The 18978-nt window shown below is 27.3% G+C and overlaps 1 protein-coding gene across 4 annotated transcripts in view; it reads right to left on the bottom strand.

The window, feature by feature from the left end:
- Window positions 1-18978, bottom strand: part of PMCA (plasma membrane calcium-transporting ATPase 3) — a 215126-nt gene that overhangs the window by 166789 nt on the left and 29359 nt on the right. Inside the window, exon 1 of one of the 4 annotated variants that reach the window (XM_087151225.1) lies at window positions 15213-15550. The exons of 2 other annotated variants lie outside the window; for them this stretch is intronic. In XM_087151225.1, coding sequence (XP_087007351.1) covers window positions 15213-15228 — 16 coding nt within the window. In that variant the 5' untranslated portion in view covers window positions 15229-15550. Of the gene's footprint in view, window positions 1-15212; window positions 15551-18978 lie in introns of those variants that run through there. One more of the 4 variants, XM_087151223.1, reaches the window with a different exon arrangement.

Below are 18978 nucleotides of genomic sequence, written 5' to 3'. Positions count from 1 at the left end.
CTTTTAGGGAAAAACTAATACCGTAGGGAAAATATTAGGGCTAAAAACTTAAAGTGCGCTTCCTTTTATTGATGTTTCATTTCAGTGATTTATAACAACTACAATTTCTAACCATGCGTGAAGTAACATAAACCTCTATTTTTTTTTAAAAAATAAGCATTAATCAATCGATATTTAAGAGTTTCGTAATCTTTTAAAGAATAATAACTGTTAATCTTTTTTTATACGTAAATTCTACCAATAATTCTAATTATCGAACGTAATATTCTGAAGAATTATTTTCAAACTTTCAAAAAATTGACAAAATTGCATGATTCAATTGTTTCCAAAATTATGAGAAACAGTAACATCTAGATTATCAAATACGAGTAGATGTGTTTTATCTCTTAATTTTGAGAGAAAACTTCAAAACTCGCAATTCAAAGGCTATTGACCTTTGAAAAAAAGTTTTTAACAATCACATATGCAAATCAATTCAACGAGACATTAAACTTCATGACAAAACTATCCGTTACCATAGAGATTTCTAAATAATGAAAAACTAAAATAAAAGTTTGAAGGAACAAAGCATTAAAGGGAATAAATCAACCCTATAGATTATCAAATGAAGACATTTTTAAAGCCGTAATCTTAAGAAATTACTTTATTTATTTTTTTATTTTTTTTCATTTTTTTATTCTTTCGTGATAAAAGCTAGCAATATATTTGTATTTTTAAAATATATATTTAGAAAATCGTAGTTATTTTGGTAGTTTATAAATTAATTTAATTACTTTTTATCTTTAATAATAGATAGTTATTGCAGTTCATTTACGTCGCACTAGAGCTTCACAATAGGCTATTGGCGACTGTCTGGGAAACATCCCTGCGAATGATCCGAAGGCATACCATCACAATTTTGATCCTCTGCAGAAGGGATGGCTCCCCTGCTTTGGTAGCCTGACGACCTGCACGCGAAGTCGAGCACTTAACAGTTTAACGAGGACCAATACCGCACACCCTCGGTCCCTACGCAGACTGATCCTAGTGGTCACCCACCCGCACACTGACCGCAGCCAGTGATGCTTGACTTCGGTGATCTGGCGGGAAGTGTGTCTTAACGATCAGTCCACTACGGGACAGTTGATAAAAGATAGATCAATAAGTTTAGTCTTCCTAGTTCGATTGTTGTTGTTGTTAATTTACGTCGCACTAGAGCTGCACAATGGGCTATTGGCGACGGTCTGGGAAACATCCCGGAGGATGATCCGAAGACATGCCATCACAATTTTGATCCTCTGCGGAGGGGATGGCACCCCCACGTCGGTAGCCCGACGACCTGCGCGCGAAGTCGAGCACTCTTCCTAATTCGAAGTGATCATAACATCCACATCAGACAAATAATGAGAAAAATCCTTATTGTCACCAGACTATGCCACAGTGGCTTTTGTCTACGTATAACAAAAAATGCTAATTAATGTCATGTATAACGCAAATGCGGATTAATGCTATATATAACGTAAATGCTAATTATTGCTAAAATTAACGCATATACGGATTAATGCTATATATAACGTAAAGGCAAATTAATGCTAAAATTCACGCAAATGCGGATTAATACTATATATAACGTAAATGCGAATTAATGCTAAAATTAACGCAAATGCGGATTAATGCTTTATATAACGTAAATGCGAATTAATGCTAAAAGTAACGCAAATGCGGATTTATGCCATATATAACGTAAATGCGAATTAATGCTAAAATTAACGCAAATGCGGATTAATGCTATATATGTAACGTAAATGAGAATTAGTGCTACAATTAACACAAATGCGGATTAATGCATATCGAGCAAATGCGGGTAACTTAAAAAACTACTCAAAACATACAAATTTCGCCTGATGTTCGATTCGTGTCTTCTAGTTTGAGTTCAAAGTTACAAAGGTGATGAAAATCACTTGAATCAAGCAGAGGATTAAGCTCTCGCCTCCTAGTGGGTAATCCAGGTTCGAAACCCAGCTATAGTCGGTCAAATTGTTTGCTGCTTCTAGCTTTCACTAACCGCAGTTCTGATGGAATTTATGACAGTATTGGTGAATAATTAAAATTATCCTTGTGACTCTATTATAACTTGATGAAAAATGCTGATGATCCAGTAGTATCCTCTGCGGGTTAGATTCTGGGGGTTAGATGCGGGGGATCATGGGTTAGATTCGGGCTAAACCTGGAAGGTATGCGTGGTTTCAATCGCCAACATCGCAACTTCATGTTATATTCTTTCAAGACCTCCAGGAAAGGTTTTTATCCCCATGCTAAATTTGGTTGCTTCCTTGTATGATTAGAAAAATAAAAATATGAAGTTATACATTTATATAGCTGCAAACCTCACCTGGCTCAGCTGCTTAACGACAGTTATAAAAAGAAATTAAATTGATGTAAAGGAACATTATTACGTCGCATTAACTACCGGAATAGGTTTTTCACATACAATAGAAAAATAAAATAGTTTTATATTTTTTTTCAAAGCTTGCATAATTAAGTAGACACTGTTTTTGCATCAAATGTTCATTTTATTTTCTGAGAGAAAAAAAATATTGTCAAAACTACCAGAGTATGCTCAGATTTTTCGTGTATCTGGATCCCTGGGAACACCAAAAAGCTTTTTAAAGTAATTTTTAATGAAGCGCTTTGGTATTGATTTTGGTAAAGTCAGCAGTAAAACATTGCTTTATGATATATGTTAAAATGTGTAATGTGTTGAAAATTGGTAATTTTATTGTGACACCTCCCTGCATAGAAAACCATTTATTCTGTGCAATTTATTTTCAGTTTAGCATTTTTACTAATTGTGCGATAATAAGAACAATAATTTTGAAAACCAGTAAACAGTTAGCAGATATAAACGGAAAAATTAGAAAAAGAATTTTTTAAATAACGTATAATTTATATTTTGGGTTTCATTACCAGATCTATGGGTTTTTTTAAACAGAAATGTCATTATCACATCAGTAATATTATCAGACTGTTTTTCTTTCCTTGTTGAGTAGACAGCGAAACTATTTCTGCAAAATATTACTTAATCACTAAATTTAACAAATATGCTTTTGAAAGTTTTATTTTCATGGTTAAAAAGAGAAAATCAATTGAACTGCACTAAACTGTAAAAAATTTTGACCATTTTGGAAAAAATTTGGAAATTTTGTTATTTTTAACTCGTGTCTGATCTTATATACCATAATTTCTTAAATAATATAAACTAAATCACTGTAATTTATGACATCAAGTCTAATTGTTATTAAGTAATAAACATTACTCTAAAACTATAGTAAAAATGCATTTTATGATAAAATTAATTTTATGGATGCTGCCCTCAGGGTGACAGTACTTTTCACCGGAATTTTTACAGAGTGTAAAGACTAAAAATGACTTAAGAGACAAAAAAAAGAAACATTTTCTAATTTTCTAAGTTTTTTATGAACAGCTTAGAATTAACTTTTTTTTGTTGTAAAAAACATAATCAATAACATTTATTGCCTAAACAAACCAATCTGACCTAGTTGAAATGATCAAATGGATATTCTAGAAGAATTTTCTTCCCAAAAAGTTGAGTGGGAGTAGTGAAAACAAAACATCCAACCTAAATATAGCGATTAAGAATAGTACTTTGAAACTGTATCTATAAATAAACTACATAAAACATCATAATAATAAATACTCAAAATTAAATTTTACTTACAAAGAAACAGACAAGCAGAACTATTTTTGTGTGTAAAAAAAATTTAATCTGCGTTGAAAAGAAACGTTCATAAAGTTTTCAGAAAGTGAAATTTGTTTAAAACATTAATTTTTACTCAGTTCGTAAAAGCAATATTTTATCAACAAATACAACTTTATGAAAATATTTTTGTGTCACATATCCAGTTAGCACAATTATATGGTTCGTTATCATCACGATATCAGGCACTAGCCCCGGAAAACTCAGCTATAACAAATTCTTCAAAGTTTAAATAAAGAGATATTACTTTAGTAGTTAACTACATTCTAACTATTTATCTTGATTTTATTCTGATTTTGATTTTTAACTTTCATCAAATATATTTTTTGTTTCCCAATTTATAATAAAAAATCAACAATTTGTAACAACAAAAAATGCTTCAGAAAGCGACGCTTTAAACTATGTTTGATTTCTTGAGACTGTATTTAAATCGAATATTTCGAATCATTTTTAGTGCCATCGATATTGAATCATTTTTTAATGCTTTTTGTTTTTAAAGACTTGGATTTATTTGCGCCATAAGTATTTCAGTTAATTCGCAAAATAATTATCTGCATTTATGTGCATTGTGAATATTTATGAGTATTTAAATTTTATTTATTTATTATGCGTATTAAAATTTATTTTAATTTCCTCTGCACTTCATTACATTGTAATCGCATTGTTCAACAGAAAATTAATTTTTATATTCATCATTTTATTTATTTTTATATTTGCATATTTTTGAATGCTTATTAGTGTACATGATTGGGATAATATCCGATGGTTTATTAATTTAATCATAGTTAAAACATAAACATTATCTTAACTTTAATAACTATTAAAAAATATTATTGCAAAAAATTACGAAACAGAAGTTACGAAATATACGAAAATTTACTTAGTTTGACGAAATTGTAACATCAGAATCGTTGCGAAGAAACATTTCATCAAATTAAGGAAACTATTATCTTCTATACAAATTCCGTCGAAGGCTATAGAACAAATGCAGCCAATAATTTAAAACAACGAAAATACAGCATAAAATTAAAATTGTGTAGACACCCAGTCATTGCTAGAAATTAAATCTGAGAAGATTGCTTCGCTAGTGAGATTTTAGCCTCTGTACCATCCTGTCATAAAGACATTTTTTTTAAATTAGTTTAAATATTGCTAGAGAGTTCCCTGAATGGACTCGCAAAACATACTAGTAAAGAAGTAGTTCCCTTAAAAATGAGGAAATGAATTCATAAGGAAAACAGTTTATAAAAAAATAATTCTCAAAATTAGTGAAACGTCAACAATTAAGGTTTATTTGTGAGGGTAATTATTTATTCAATAACATTCGTTTTTCATTTAAAAATACGAAATCAATTACTTATTTTTTAATTTTTCTTTGAGTAACATTAACGTTTTAATAGTAAAAAGACTTTCAAAAAATACGTTTTTGCACTGTTAAAAATTTCAGATCCAATTAAGTACCAGCACTTCGGATGTAACACCCGTAAACTTCATTTTGTCGTGAAATCCATTTTTACCGTAAAATATTTTACTTTAATTTTTACACTTATGTTCATTTAATTCGAGTAATTTTACGGTAACTATTACTGGAAAAGTTACTGTATATCAGATTTATTCTTCCATAAAATGGAATATACTGAATAGAACCGAAACTGTGAGTGCCTGTACTTATTAACCTAATTTGATCCGAAATTTTTTAAAGATAATTTCGATCATTAATAAATAAATTATGCGATTATTAATAAATAAATTATGAATCTGTAAGCTCCTATTTATTGTAAATTGATTTTTGAAGAAATAAAAGGTAAAAATAAATATGCAAAAAAATATTTAGAATTACTTTTCGATACATTGAGTGAAAAATTATAGAGGCAACAACAAAATAAAATCAAAAGAAACTTAGGTAAAAATAAATTTATCGACTTCAAATGATTTGATTACTGCTGTTAAAAAGTATCTTTGATAATTTTAGTTTGCTTCGTCATTCCTAATCTAATTTTGGTAAAAGTATCGTCCCTATGGGGGCATCATCCGTAAAAACTAATTTACCGTAAAATCTATCTTAACCGTAAAATAGTACACCGTAATTTTTACAATAATATTTCTTTTATTTAGAGTGACTCTGTGATTTTACGGTAATTACTACTGTAAAAATTACGGTATATCAGTTTTTTTTCTTCTATATTTCTTTTTAGTTTTTTTTCTTGTCCATAACATATACCGGAGTAAAAAGATCAGGATTTTTTACACTGTGGAGGACTAAAATAAAAAAAAATCTAAATCTTCCCACTCAAAAAAGAAAAAAGGAAAATGATTTTGACTCGTGCTATCTTTCATCAATGCACGAGTAAACATGTGATCATTACTACTTTCTTTCTGAATGAGTTCACCAACTGATATTATTCGAGAATATAATCAACACCCATTACTTTTCTTTTCGTGGCAACAGGCAAGTCTCCTGATGCTCTTATTGCTCATTATCGCTTACAAATGGGTCTTACTAGAACAAAAAACCAATATTAATTATCCCCAAAGTGCACTTGGCGGGGAATAAAACTTATCGAGAGAGACACACCAATTCAATATCTAAATCACCTGCGAAGCTTTGAGAAAACTAGATCACGTCCTTACCTAATAGAAACCATATACAAACATCGCGATTTTTGCTTTGTTTATGTCGAGGTATTTTGCTCGCTATTTGACTTAAGGCAACAGTAAACACTCAAAATGATAAGAATCCTTAGGGGTTTCAATTTCCTCAGGTGAATACGAGTTCTATGACCCTAAGGATTTCTACTGATTCTTCTTCCCTTATTGCACTTCTATTTTTACTTTTGTTGAATATTACGTTTTATTTAAATATGCATAAACTATTGCCCTATAAATTCGGCTGAATTATTTTAAAAAAAATATACGGAAATTCGGTAATTATACAGACAAGTGTAAATTATGCTGTTTTTCGCATCTTTACTGCATGGTAATGACATTTCTGGTAAAAAAAAAAAACTAATTCTGATAATAAAGCTGAAATATACGGTATTCAAACCGTTAAGTCGGTAATTGTTCTCATTCATATGGGTCAGTGATGTAAGTAAGGGAGGGGTTTAAGGGAGTTCAAGCAACCCCAGTTTTAAATTGAAATTTATTATATTTTCTTAAATTATTCATTTTTGTTTTTAAAAAAATAACTTTATATTTTTTCTACGTCTCTTATTGCTTTTATTAGATAAAAACAAAACTTAAAAAATCATTTTATGACATCGATATGTGCTTTTTCCTTGTTTAAAAATATAAAATATTTGTTCTTCCCTCACAAAGAAGCAATACTCTGGACGATGACCAAGTGTCCTTGCCTCTCGTTTACTTCCAAGTTAGTTATCTGATTCCTTCTTACGATGAAATGAATGTTCACAGCTTCAAATTACACTGAATTATCAATATTTATCATGATAGCTATGGGTGATCATTTTTAAGGTGACAAATCTATAGGATGTAGGAGACGATAATTTATATGTTTGAATCTGGTTATCTTCACAGGAAAAATTTCCAAGAATTTTGGGTGCATTTTTCGGGAAGGATATAAGATGTAACCAGTGGATGGAGGGAGCTCCAAAAGTGGTCCTAACTTAAAGGTAAGTTTGAAAAGGAGATGAATAATAGATAACAACCATTAAAAATGTAACATTAGCATCAAAATTATTTCAATTAAAAAAAAGAACTCCTGATTATGCTTGCAATTGACTAGCGCTGAAAGCTCAAGTAAACAAATTCTGAGAATATTACCAGCATGAATGTTTTAATAGTGTTCAAACTGCAAACAATTTTTCACTTGTTAAATCAGTGCGTTCCTTGAAGAATTTTTATCATAGAGAAAATAAAAAGGAAGACAACAAGACTAAACTTTTACTCTATGGCTATACGGATATGTTTGAAGAACAAAAAGGTTTTGGGAATAAAAATTTTTAACAATTAATATATTTTTTGAAACAATACACAAGGAAATTATGAAAAATAATAATTACAAAGGATGGAAAGACCTATGAAATTTTATCTACAAATTTCATTGGAAAGACGAATCAACATACCATACTTTATTTACTTTTTTATTTAAAAAATTTATAGATTTCACATAATTTTTCCCACTAAGATTTTAGAGCAAGTAACTTGTATGGCATTATATTAATTTTAGTTATATTCACTGAAAAAAAGTTTGAATACAAAGTTTTAAAACTAATGTGTCGAAATTGTTGTTCAGTAAGTTTATTTCTAACAATGTGTTGCAAATTTCACATAATGTTATAAAGAAAAATTAATGTTTACTAGCCTCATTTCATATGGTTCTGGATTACTTTTAATCAGATATTGTTCTTCTCAGACACTGATTTCACACGCTGTTTCTTTTCTTGCAGAAATTTGCTTTCAAATATAACTTTCAGGTTCCTTAAAATATCTTCGCTCCAATTTAATAATCCAGTAATTATCGCAAGAAAAAAAGTGTTATTTTCGAATAAATGCTAGTATATAAGTGATACAGGAAAACTCCTTAACTCTTCTCTGTACTATAATTGTAGTGTTTGAAATATGAGTCCTTTTGATACAGGTTTTATCTCATATGATTAATCGATAAAAAATACATGGGAAACAGTACCTTACTTGTCAGTATAGTAAATAAAAGAAGCTACAAAATTCTACTTTTTATACTTAAAATCCTTATAATTAAATTCAATGGCAAAATATACATTATGAAGTATTCCTAACTGAAAATATGCTCCCTTTGACCCCTCAAATCCTCCCCATTGCCCTTAAAAAGAGGAGAAGTATACAGAAAAGTTTTGGGGAGTTTTCAAGAATAATTTATAACAAGATAACAAAGCTTTCTAAGAAGAGAAAAAAATCTTAGTAATTCATTTTTTTGGTAGAAATAGTCCAAATTTACTGAACTATAGAGAGATACTGTATTAAAAATCACATTCTTAGTTTTATTCTGCTTCAAATTTAATAGATTTTCTAATACAGATTGAAAATAAAATTTCGCCTTAAATTTCTTAATACAATACTAAGATTTAAACGTTTACTACTTCACTTCAATTTGTCAATTTTGAATTTCTGAAAGTTACCATGGAAGAGTTGTACCTATGTGCTTACATAACGGTTAACCGGAAATTCTGATTTTTACAATTATAGTTCTTATTACCACAAATTTACTAAATAATACTGTAACTAACTAAATAAAACTGAAAAGAAAATTTTATCGAACAAGTTGCTTTTATGCCATGCTCTAAGACATCATGATAAAATTACCAAATTTTACCATATTTACAAAATTTTATCCATATTACGTTGAAAATTATTTAATTTTCATCAGAAGTCTCACATTAATAGCTAATATGTCTATGTCCCTGATTTAAGCATTTTTAAATTAGTCATAAATATTTAGATACTCAAAGATTTAAATTGAATTTTTCAAAAAATATAAATTTTTTTCTCAACTAAATATGAAGGTTTTTTTCTCAAATAAATGATCTAAAAATTATTAGTTCCGAACTTTTATTAGCATTATTATAAAAACCAATACTGAAAGTTTTCAGCAATTCTATTTGTCTTAAAATTATTGCTCTAAAATAATATTAAAGTTGTATTCATCAGCTATCTCGATCCTTTAGTTTAAGTCAAATGTCTTGCTATAAAGGATTTTTAATTTTTTCATCTGCATATTAAATATGCTCTTAATTTTTTTCTACATACTAAAATAATTAAAAAAAGAGAAAAACTTCATGCGAATCTAAATATAAAGTTACTTAGTCATAAACTTACATAAAAACAAATAAAATCTGACAGTAAAATTCAAATATAAAGATTTTAATAAAGTTCAACCATGAAATTAATTACTTTTTAGCATTAAAGGATGGATTATGCTAAACGAAATGATATTTCATTAAAACCTAGACCTAGATAGTTTAAATACTCAAAATATTTGTCCCACCTGCGATGATGATAAATAAAATTTTTATTGAAGTAGATTTTAATATCTTGAAAGTAGAGCGTATCCTGATTTATGAAGGAAAATTTACTTTTAATAGAAGAAAGCATCTCTTTTCATAAAAAATAGTATACGCTCCGTAGGAGAAAGATTTTCCTTTTTTTATAAAAAATATGAATTTTTTAATTGACAATATCTCGTTTTCTAGAGAAAAGTATGATTTTTATAAAGCAAATATATGTTTTGTGGAAGAATTATACTGCTTTTTTTTAATATACGTTTCGTAGGAGAAGGATTTTCATTTTTATATAAAATATGCATTTTTTAGTTGACAATATTTCGTTTTCTAAAGAAAATTACGAGTCTTATAAAGCAAATATATGTTTTGTAAGAGAATTACAATGTTTTTCTTAAAAATATATCATTTTTGTAGGAGGAAGATTTTAATTTTTCACATAAAATATGCATTTTCTTAGTTGTCAATATCTCGTTTTCTAGAGAAAAGTAGAAATTTTATAAAGCAAATATGATTTTTATAAAGTAAACATATGTTTTGTATAAGAATTTAGGCTGTTTTTTTTTAAATATATACGTTTTGTAGGAGAAAGATTTTCATTTTTGATATAAAATATAAATTTTTTAGTTGACAATATCTCGTTTTCTCGAGAAAAGTATGACTTTTATAAAGCAAATATATGTTTTGTAGAAGAATCATACTGTTTTTTTTTTAATATATGTTTCGTAGGAGAAGGATTTTTATTTTTTATACAAATTATACATTTTTTAGTTGACAATATCTTGTTTTCTAAAGAAAAGTATGAGTATTAATTATCTTTGTAATTATATTAACCGTTACAAGAAAAATATACATTTTGAACAAAATATTCCATTTAATGAATTAAACATACATTTTTAGCCAAAAATATCTCGCTTTATAAAAAAAATAAAAATTTCATAAGAAAAAAAAATTTTTTTTTCGGGGAATTAACCCGTTTCATGAAAAATATGCGTTTTGAAAAAGAAAATGCCCCATTTTATAAGTAAAACATATGTTTTTCGCCGAAAATATCTCGCTTAATGAAGAAATATATGAATTATAGGTTTATATACGTTTTGTGGAAGAATTTTCCTGTTTTAAGAAAAATATACAGTTTAAAGAAGAATTTGTCTTCTTTTATAAATAGCAATATGAATCTTATAAGAAAAATATTCATTTTGTAGGAGAAAGTATCTCATTTTATAAAATAAATTATACATTCTACGTGAAAAAGTATTTATTTCAAAGCGGATCAGAAAATAATAATACCTGGTTTGGATTTTTTAAATTAAGAACTTTAGGTATATTTTATTCAATTGAAATCTGTCCTACAGAACCTTGTCATATTTTTTTAAGGTGAGTAACTTAACGTAAGAACGTAAATTTTGAAAGTTCTAAAGAAATTTAAAAATACTTAGAATTTTAAATTTCATATCTACATTCAATAAAATATATATTTCAATGAATAAATTTAAACAAAAAATATTAATTCACATGATATCTGAAGAAACTAAGTCCATCTAATTCCCCCAAAGGTAGACATAAAGAAAATAGTTTCTTTTCTTTTTTTTAAGTAGTTTTTGCAATTCTTGCAACCATACACTTATTTTTTTAGCTTAATATTTTTTTTTTAAAATAATGCACTATACGTAGATAATTACCTTAATCCGTTTTCAGTATTCAACGTACAGATTCCCTTTTATTTGTTAAACAAAATATATCGTATCTTTTAAAATTTCAACCATTTCGACCAATAAAATTCATTAAAAGAAAAGTTTTCATAAAGCCTCTATTTTCTGGCAGAACATTCCAAAAATAATTTAAATGAAGTTTCCAAATAAACATAAAGCTCATTCATGCTCCTGAATTTGACAAATTGCTTCCCTGCGTAATAAAGTACGTACTTTAACAGGATTAGCGCATCAAACCAGGTATGATAAACATATTGCCCATTTTGTAAAAGTTTAACGGCGCCAAAATTGGCTCTCAACGAATATTAACGTGAAATTGCCATTTCACGCATTATAAGATCGTTTTATCCAATGGTTGAGAAAATAGTTCTTTTTAAATGGAAAGTCGTTTGGGCCTGAAAATAAAATGAATTGAAGAAATTTCAACCTGAGTTTCGTTTAGTTTTGCTTTATTAACACGACATTTCCTTGGTAGTTAATGCTTAGGGAAGGGTATTGCCATTGAAGGTGTTTTTTTTCCGCGTGCTCAGTTTTCTACTCATTTACTTATTTCATTTTTATTTTAGTTTATTTTTATTTGGCTTCACTTTACATATTTTTGTTTGACTTCTCCTCCGTTTGATTTTTTCTATTATTTAATTGTGTTGGATTATTTAATTTTTATTTTAGTTTATGCACTTATTTACTTTTAAATTTAGTTTATTTTAATTTGATTTTATCTTTATTTTCATTTTTATTTTTTTGCTTATATAATTTTAAATACAGTTTATTTGTATTTCCTAATTTATTTTTAGTTCTATTTTATTTTTAATTAATTTAATTTTCCTTTATTTTCATTTGCTTTAGTTTTCATTTCTTTTTCTTTTCTTTTCCCTTTTGTTTATATAATTTTTTGTTTAGATAATTTTTTATTTCATTTGATTTTTATTTGATTGTTTTCATATGCTGATCTCGTTTTATATTAAGTTTATAAGATTAAAGATTATTTAATTAAATTTTATTCATTTATTTAATTATTTTTGGTTTATTTTCGTTTTTGTTATTAATTTTTATATTAGTTAATTTTTGACATGATTTTCCTTTTAGTTTATTTTGTTTTTCTTCTTCTAATCTTTTATTTTGTTTTTTTATAAATTTTTGTCTTACTTAATTTTTATTTGATTGGTTTCATTCATTTATCTCATTGTATTCCGAATTTGTAAGTCCACAGATTATTTGATTTAATTTCATTTGTTAATTTAATTTATATTCTAGTATATTTCTATTTCCCTTAATTTTAATTATTTTTTTCTTATTAAATTTTCTTATTTATTTGCTTATTAAATTTTATTTTCAGTTTAATTTTATTTGCTTATTTAATTTTATTTTTTTTAATTAATTTAGTTTTTTTGCCCTAGTTTTCATTTTTTTTTTCCTTATATTTTTTGTCTATATTAATTTTTGTCTCCTTAATTTTTATTTGCTTGTTTTCAGGTATTAATGTTGTTTTATATTATGTTTATAAGATTACAGATTATTTGATTTAATTTTATTAATTTATTTTATTTAATTTTATTAATTTATTTTATTTAATTTTATTAATTTATTTTATTTAATTTTATTAATTTATATTATTTAATTCTATTACTTTATTTTATTTAATTGTTGGTTTATTTCTTTTTTATTCAATTTTTTTAAATCTCTTTTGACTTCCATTTTAATATTTTTTTTAATTTACTTGATTTTAATTATTTATCTAATTTTTATGTTAGTTACGTTTTATTTGACAAAATGTTCAATTTAGTTTATTTTGTTTTCCTATTCTTAACATTCTATTTAATTTATTTATATAATTTTTATCTTATTTGATCGGTTTCATTAACGGATCTCATTGTATTCTAAATTTGTAGGTCCGTAGATTACTTGATTTAATTAATTTGTTTGCTTTATTTATATTCTTATACATTTCTATTTCACTTAATTTTATTTCATTTTGTTTAACTTTTCCTCATTTTTTATTTAACTTTGCTTATTTAATGCTTATTTTAGTTTATTTTTATTTGACGTAATTTTCATTTTAGTTTCTTTTCTTTTTCTAATATTTTATTTGATTTTAAAGTTTTTATAGCATATAATTCTTAATTGATTGTTTTTCTATTCTCAACATTCTATTTAATTTATTTATATAATTTTTATCTTATTTGATTGGTTTCATTAACGAATCTCATTATATTCTATTAATTTTTAAGTCCGTAGATTACTTGATTTAATTTATTTGTTTGCTTTATTTATATTCTTATATGCTTCTATTTTACTTAATTTTATTTCATTTTGTTTAACTTTCCTTCATTTCTTATTTAACTTTGCTTATTTAATGTTTATTTTAGTTTATTTTTATTTGACGTAATTTTCATTTTAGTTTCTTTTCTTTTCCTAATATTTTTTTATTTGATTTTAAAGTTTTTATATCATATAATTCTTAATTGATTGTTTTCATTTTTTAATCTCCTTTTATTCAAAGCTTATTAAATTAAAGGTTGTTTATTTGTTTATTTTATGTACTAGGTAGCAGATCTCCTTCTTGGGCTGCCATTTACTAACCTCCGTGATTAAATTGCAATCATCTTCATTTCTACAAAAGCGGAAATTATTCATTAAAATGCATGTACTAAAAATAATCCGTAATTACGCATAGGTCACAAGCTTCCCTCTCTCAAAGATTTGCTTTCCGATTCTGCTACGATGAGTCAGTAAACTCAAATCGCTTTCTTTCCGATTTCCACCGTTCAAAAATAATATTTAAAACAAAAAGTTTTCTTTTGTCTTAAATATTTTGATAAATCCAAACGGGAAATAGATTTCTGTTAAAAAGTGCTGGTAGTATCATATTACAAAAACTGCATTCCACTAACTTAGTGACTAGTAATTAACTAATAATTTTTATATACTCTAGTACATATTTAAAGTATTTAAGTTTGCATGGAAGCATAGAAGAACTATAACTTCTCCTTATAATAGTCAATCATATTTGCAGGCATTTTTTTTTAATTTGTTGACTATACAAACATTTCATAAAATAAATGAAGTAAAAGTCTTATAAATTTTCTCATCGTAACTTGGCCATAACTTGACTTCAAAATGAAGATAAAACAAAGGAAAATTACAGACATATGAAAAAAAGGGGGGAAAATAATAATGAAAAAAAAATAACAAACAACTGATTAAAAAAAAGTGATGAAAATTTTTTTTAAAAAAAAACCAGAAAATAAGAGATATAATCTTTTCATCAGCCCACACAATTATATCCGCCAAAAAGAGTGCTTCCTGATATTGTATCAATATAGCCAACGCAAAATATATTAATACAATAGTGTGAGGAACGCTCAAAAAATATTTTTTTACAAAAATTACAACAAATAAAATAGAACACAATAAGTAAAAATAACACGTAAAAACGGAAAATAAAATAAAATAAGAAGAAAAAACAGTATGATATATATATATTTCCCATATCGATTTAATATTATTTAAATGTAGATTAATTATTATATATTCATTAGTATTCAAATGTAGATTAATTATTATATATTCATTAACTATCCATTCATAAAATACTTATAATATGTTTGTAAATGTTTAACAATACATGGAGCACATTAATGAAAGATAATATGTAAAATTATAATTTGTTAAAAAAAATTGCTTCAGATTTGTTTTGATCACAAAAACTAAAAACCAAACAAAAAGTGAAATATATAAATAACTTACTCGTATCCCATGTCATCCTATTCTAAACAACAGAATTCATCAATTTCTAACATTGCACAGCACAGAAAAACAAATATTTTGGAGCATTATCAAGTTTCATTTTAAATTTTCTTCCAAAATTTATTCATGATACAGATGAAATATGATATAAATTTTTCTTCGGCTGTAGAATTCCTTCCATAACCGTTCTTCAGCGCATATTTCCGGTATTTGGCGCCCCACTACTCCTCCGTCTATAAAACATTCGGTATTTTCTAAAAGCAGTGGAAGGGATTGTGATTTTCTGTGTCGCTCCTAATTTACATGCGCTGAAGAAATATCCCAAGAAAACTCCAACAGAAAAGAGTGATGAAAAAGCTGTGTGATTTGGTGTTCTTGTTCAGGGCTTGCAGCCAACTGGCGAGAAGCCAGTACTCTTGGTTAGAGAAAGATTCATTCCCGAATACCGCTTTGTGACGGGATTCGTCTATTTTTTTTACAAGACCCAGTAAAAATCAGTGTCATTTCTGTCTATAGTAGCAGTTTTTCAAGCGACTAATAACATTATTTCCCATAAATTTTTGAAAGATTGTTTGAACATTGTTAAAGGGAATGAAGTTTTATGGATAATAAAATTTTGTTTTTGGATCCCTGGTATTTGACATTTCGACATCATAATTCTTTACGATCTATAACTGAACAAAACGATAATTTACATGTTTTCTTGATTCAGATAAATTTTTAGAAAATCGCTTGACATAACTAATCACAAAAGTCCTTTCTTTTGAGATACAAGGTATTTGATATTTGGAACTTATATTTCTTTATATTCTATAATTAAATCAAGCCATAATTAACATGTTATATTGATTCAAATAAATTAAAAAGTTTTGAGTTGCATGCTTAGAATAATAAAGAGTTTTTTGTTTCTGGGATCAAGCTATTGAGTATTTTTAGCTTTAGAATCTACAATTAAATCAAGCCCTAATTAACATGGTTTATGGATAATAAATAAAAAAAAAGTTTCAATTTGCGCGTTTAAAATAATAAGGGGTTTTTATTTCTGGAACAGTAGTATTTGATATTTTGAACTCATAGTTCTTTAGTATCCATAATTAATTAGAACCATAAATAACATGTTTTATTAGTTTCAAATAAATCTTTCAAAAAAAATACCGACTCTCTTGTTTTAAATAATTGGGGGAATTATTTTTCGTGATTCAAGCGGTTAGTTCTAAAATAACCATGGCAGTTTTATTTTTAATTTTATAAACGAGAATATATTCAATGCAAACCGGAAACCTAATCGTTCTAACTAAACTATACGTAAGGGGTACCATATAAAAGAGAAGTTCTTCGTGAACTTTTTAATGGATGCGTAAATCTTTCAGCATAATTGCTTAAATTTGATAACAATGTTGCCAAAAAATATTTTATAACGTTTGAATCTTCAAATTTGCAATCTGGAGAGTTTGAAACTAAATCAAATGCAAAATAAAAAATAAAATAAAAATAGTTAATTCGAATTTTTTTACTATTGAGTTTACTTTTTTGTTATTTTATAAACATTAAAATTTAAAAACCTATTACAAATAAATATTACGCCTTAGGATCGTTTCAGGTTACTAACGTGACATTTCTACATTATTTAAGTCCCTACCATGATTCACAAATGGTCAAGAGACTTCATGTTCTCATGCAATTTCATCAGCCTTAAATCGAATCTGAGATCTTTAGCTATGATCATTTTAATTTGTCTAAGTTAAAACTAATTTAGGTTGGTAATTTTTAATTAAGAGCAGTTAAAACAAATTGAGTTCTAGAATATATTGTTGCTAAAAGTAAACAGGCTGCATCTACCATGTACGCGAGGATCACTCTGAAATTACGAGCAGACGAGAAATAGTAAAAAACCTTAACGATTTGACTTGAAAATATGAGTTATTTTAGTCAAGAAGACGATTTTTTATTAGTTAATTGTGAGAGGCTTAGCGGAGAATAAATTTTAGACAGAAACAAATATGGAAAATCTGCGAACATAATCATGCTGTAATTTTCAATGATTTAGAGAGAAATTGAAATAAGAAAAATACATTCACTATTTACAATAATCATTTGGAAAATGGTCCATCTTAATTATTCTATTCTGATGTTTGTCAGAATTTTACAAAGGTCGCAATCCTCTTCTGGATTAAAAACACAAAGAAAAGCAGTTGTCAATTTGGCATATGATTTAGAAATTGCTAATCAATAAAAATGGCAGTGCCTGCGGAAACTTAATATTGGCTTTACCACCAACCATGAAATTGATTCTGAAGAATCGTATGTGAGTAAAATAGTTTGCTATCTGTTAAGAAGATTTTTTAAGTACGCTTAGTTTTTGTTAAGCATTGTATTACTTAATTTAAACCTCTCACGACTAGTAAGAGGTTTTGCAAATAAATATTGAAGATTTTATTAGTCACCGTGTTGCAATAAATTCCAAAAACAAAACTTGTATTGAAAACTGGCCTTGAAACAAATTGTACATTTAAAAAGAATTATAAATAACTTTTTAAACATTTTATAGTTATGAAATTAATGCTGACATTCGTAAATAAGCGTAGTACATAAGCACTAACATTAGTCAATCTACAAACATTCACTGAAATCAATAGTTTTGACAGTCGAAATATGCTTTTTCTTTAAACAAATCACACATTAACAGTTAAAATTTTAAAAAAAGGGCCTTTGGTGCTAAATGGTAAATTTAAGAGTAATAGTTAAAAGGTAAAAGTAATTGAAAGCTTGTTTACTTCAAGTATATCATTTTCTTTCTTTCAATTTCATTACGGCTGCACAAATCTCATTGCGAATGTGCGACTTTTAATGCTCAACTCCGTAGCTTTAAAATTCTAAACCCAATATGGATGAAAAAGGAATTTCTGAATCAAACATTAAAACAAATTCACTTTTGGTGAAGACAAAAATAAAACTAAACTGCATCTATGTTACATGGAAAAAACACGAAGCTCATCCTCAGTTAGCTCGACGGCAACCATCATGATACTTGATGCGTTCGAATATTTTTATTGACAGAAAGGTGGAAGCTGGAATAGAGATCGGCCAGTCATTGCCGGTCTGTTTTCTGATCTATGTCACCTGAGAAATTCATGCCAGTTCTACTTGTACTACCATTTACTACTTGTAGAACTGATACCCCTTGAACAGTTCGCACCAGTTCTGCCCTCTTCTGATTGAATAGATATTCCCTAGGCAGATTGTGCCAGTTCTACCTCCGCTACTACTTGTAAAACTGATATCACTTTAGCAGTCCGTGCTAGTTCTACCCTCTACTACTTGTAGAACCGATATTGCCTGAGCAGTTATTGCTTGTTGATTCTTCAACTACTTACAGATCTGATATTCCTTGAGCAGTTCGGCACATTTATACTCTCTACTAGTTACAGGTTTCATATCCCATTAGCAGTCCGTGCTAGTTCTACCCTCTACTGCTTGTAGATCTGATATCCCCTGGGCAGTGTGACACAATTATACTCTCTACTAGTTGTAGGTTTGATATCCCTTGATCAGTTCGAGACAGTTCTACCCTCTACTAGTTGAACTATAATTATATTTCCAAGTTGACGCAAGACAATTTTTACGCTTGCCCAACGTGCGACAAAGGCAAGTAACTCACGTTGCAAAATAAATAAATAAAAGTTTGGCAAAGATATATCAATGCCTGAAATATCTTCGTACTAAATTAAATCGTGAAAATAATTTTATTTATTTTCCTGAAAAAAAA

Source organism: Parasteatoda tepidariorum, chromosome 9 (assembly GCF_982258835.1).
Source record: "Parasteatoda tepidariorum strain Cologne lab strain chromosome 9, Ptep-v5.0, whole genome shotgun sequence".
In the NCBI taxonomy this organism is placed as follows: domain Eukaryota; kingdom Metazoa; phylum Arthropoda; class Arachnida; order Araneae; family Theridiidae; genus Parasteatoda; species Parasteatoda tepidariorum.
The sequence above is the reverse complement of the archived record's forward strand: the minus strand, read 5'-3'. Positions and strand labels throughout refer to the sequence as shown.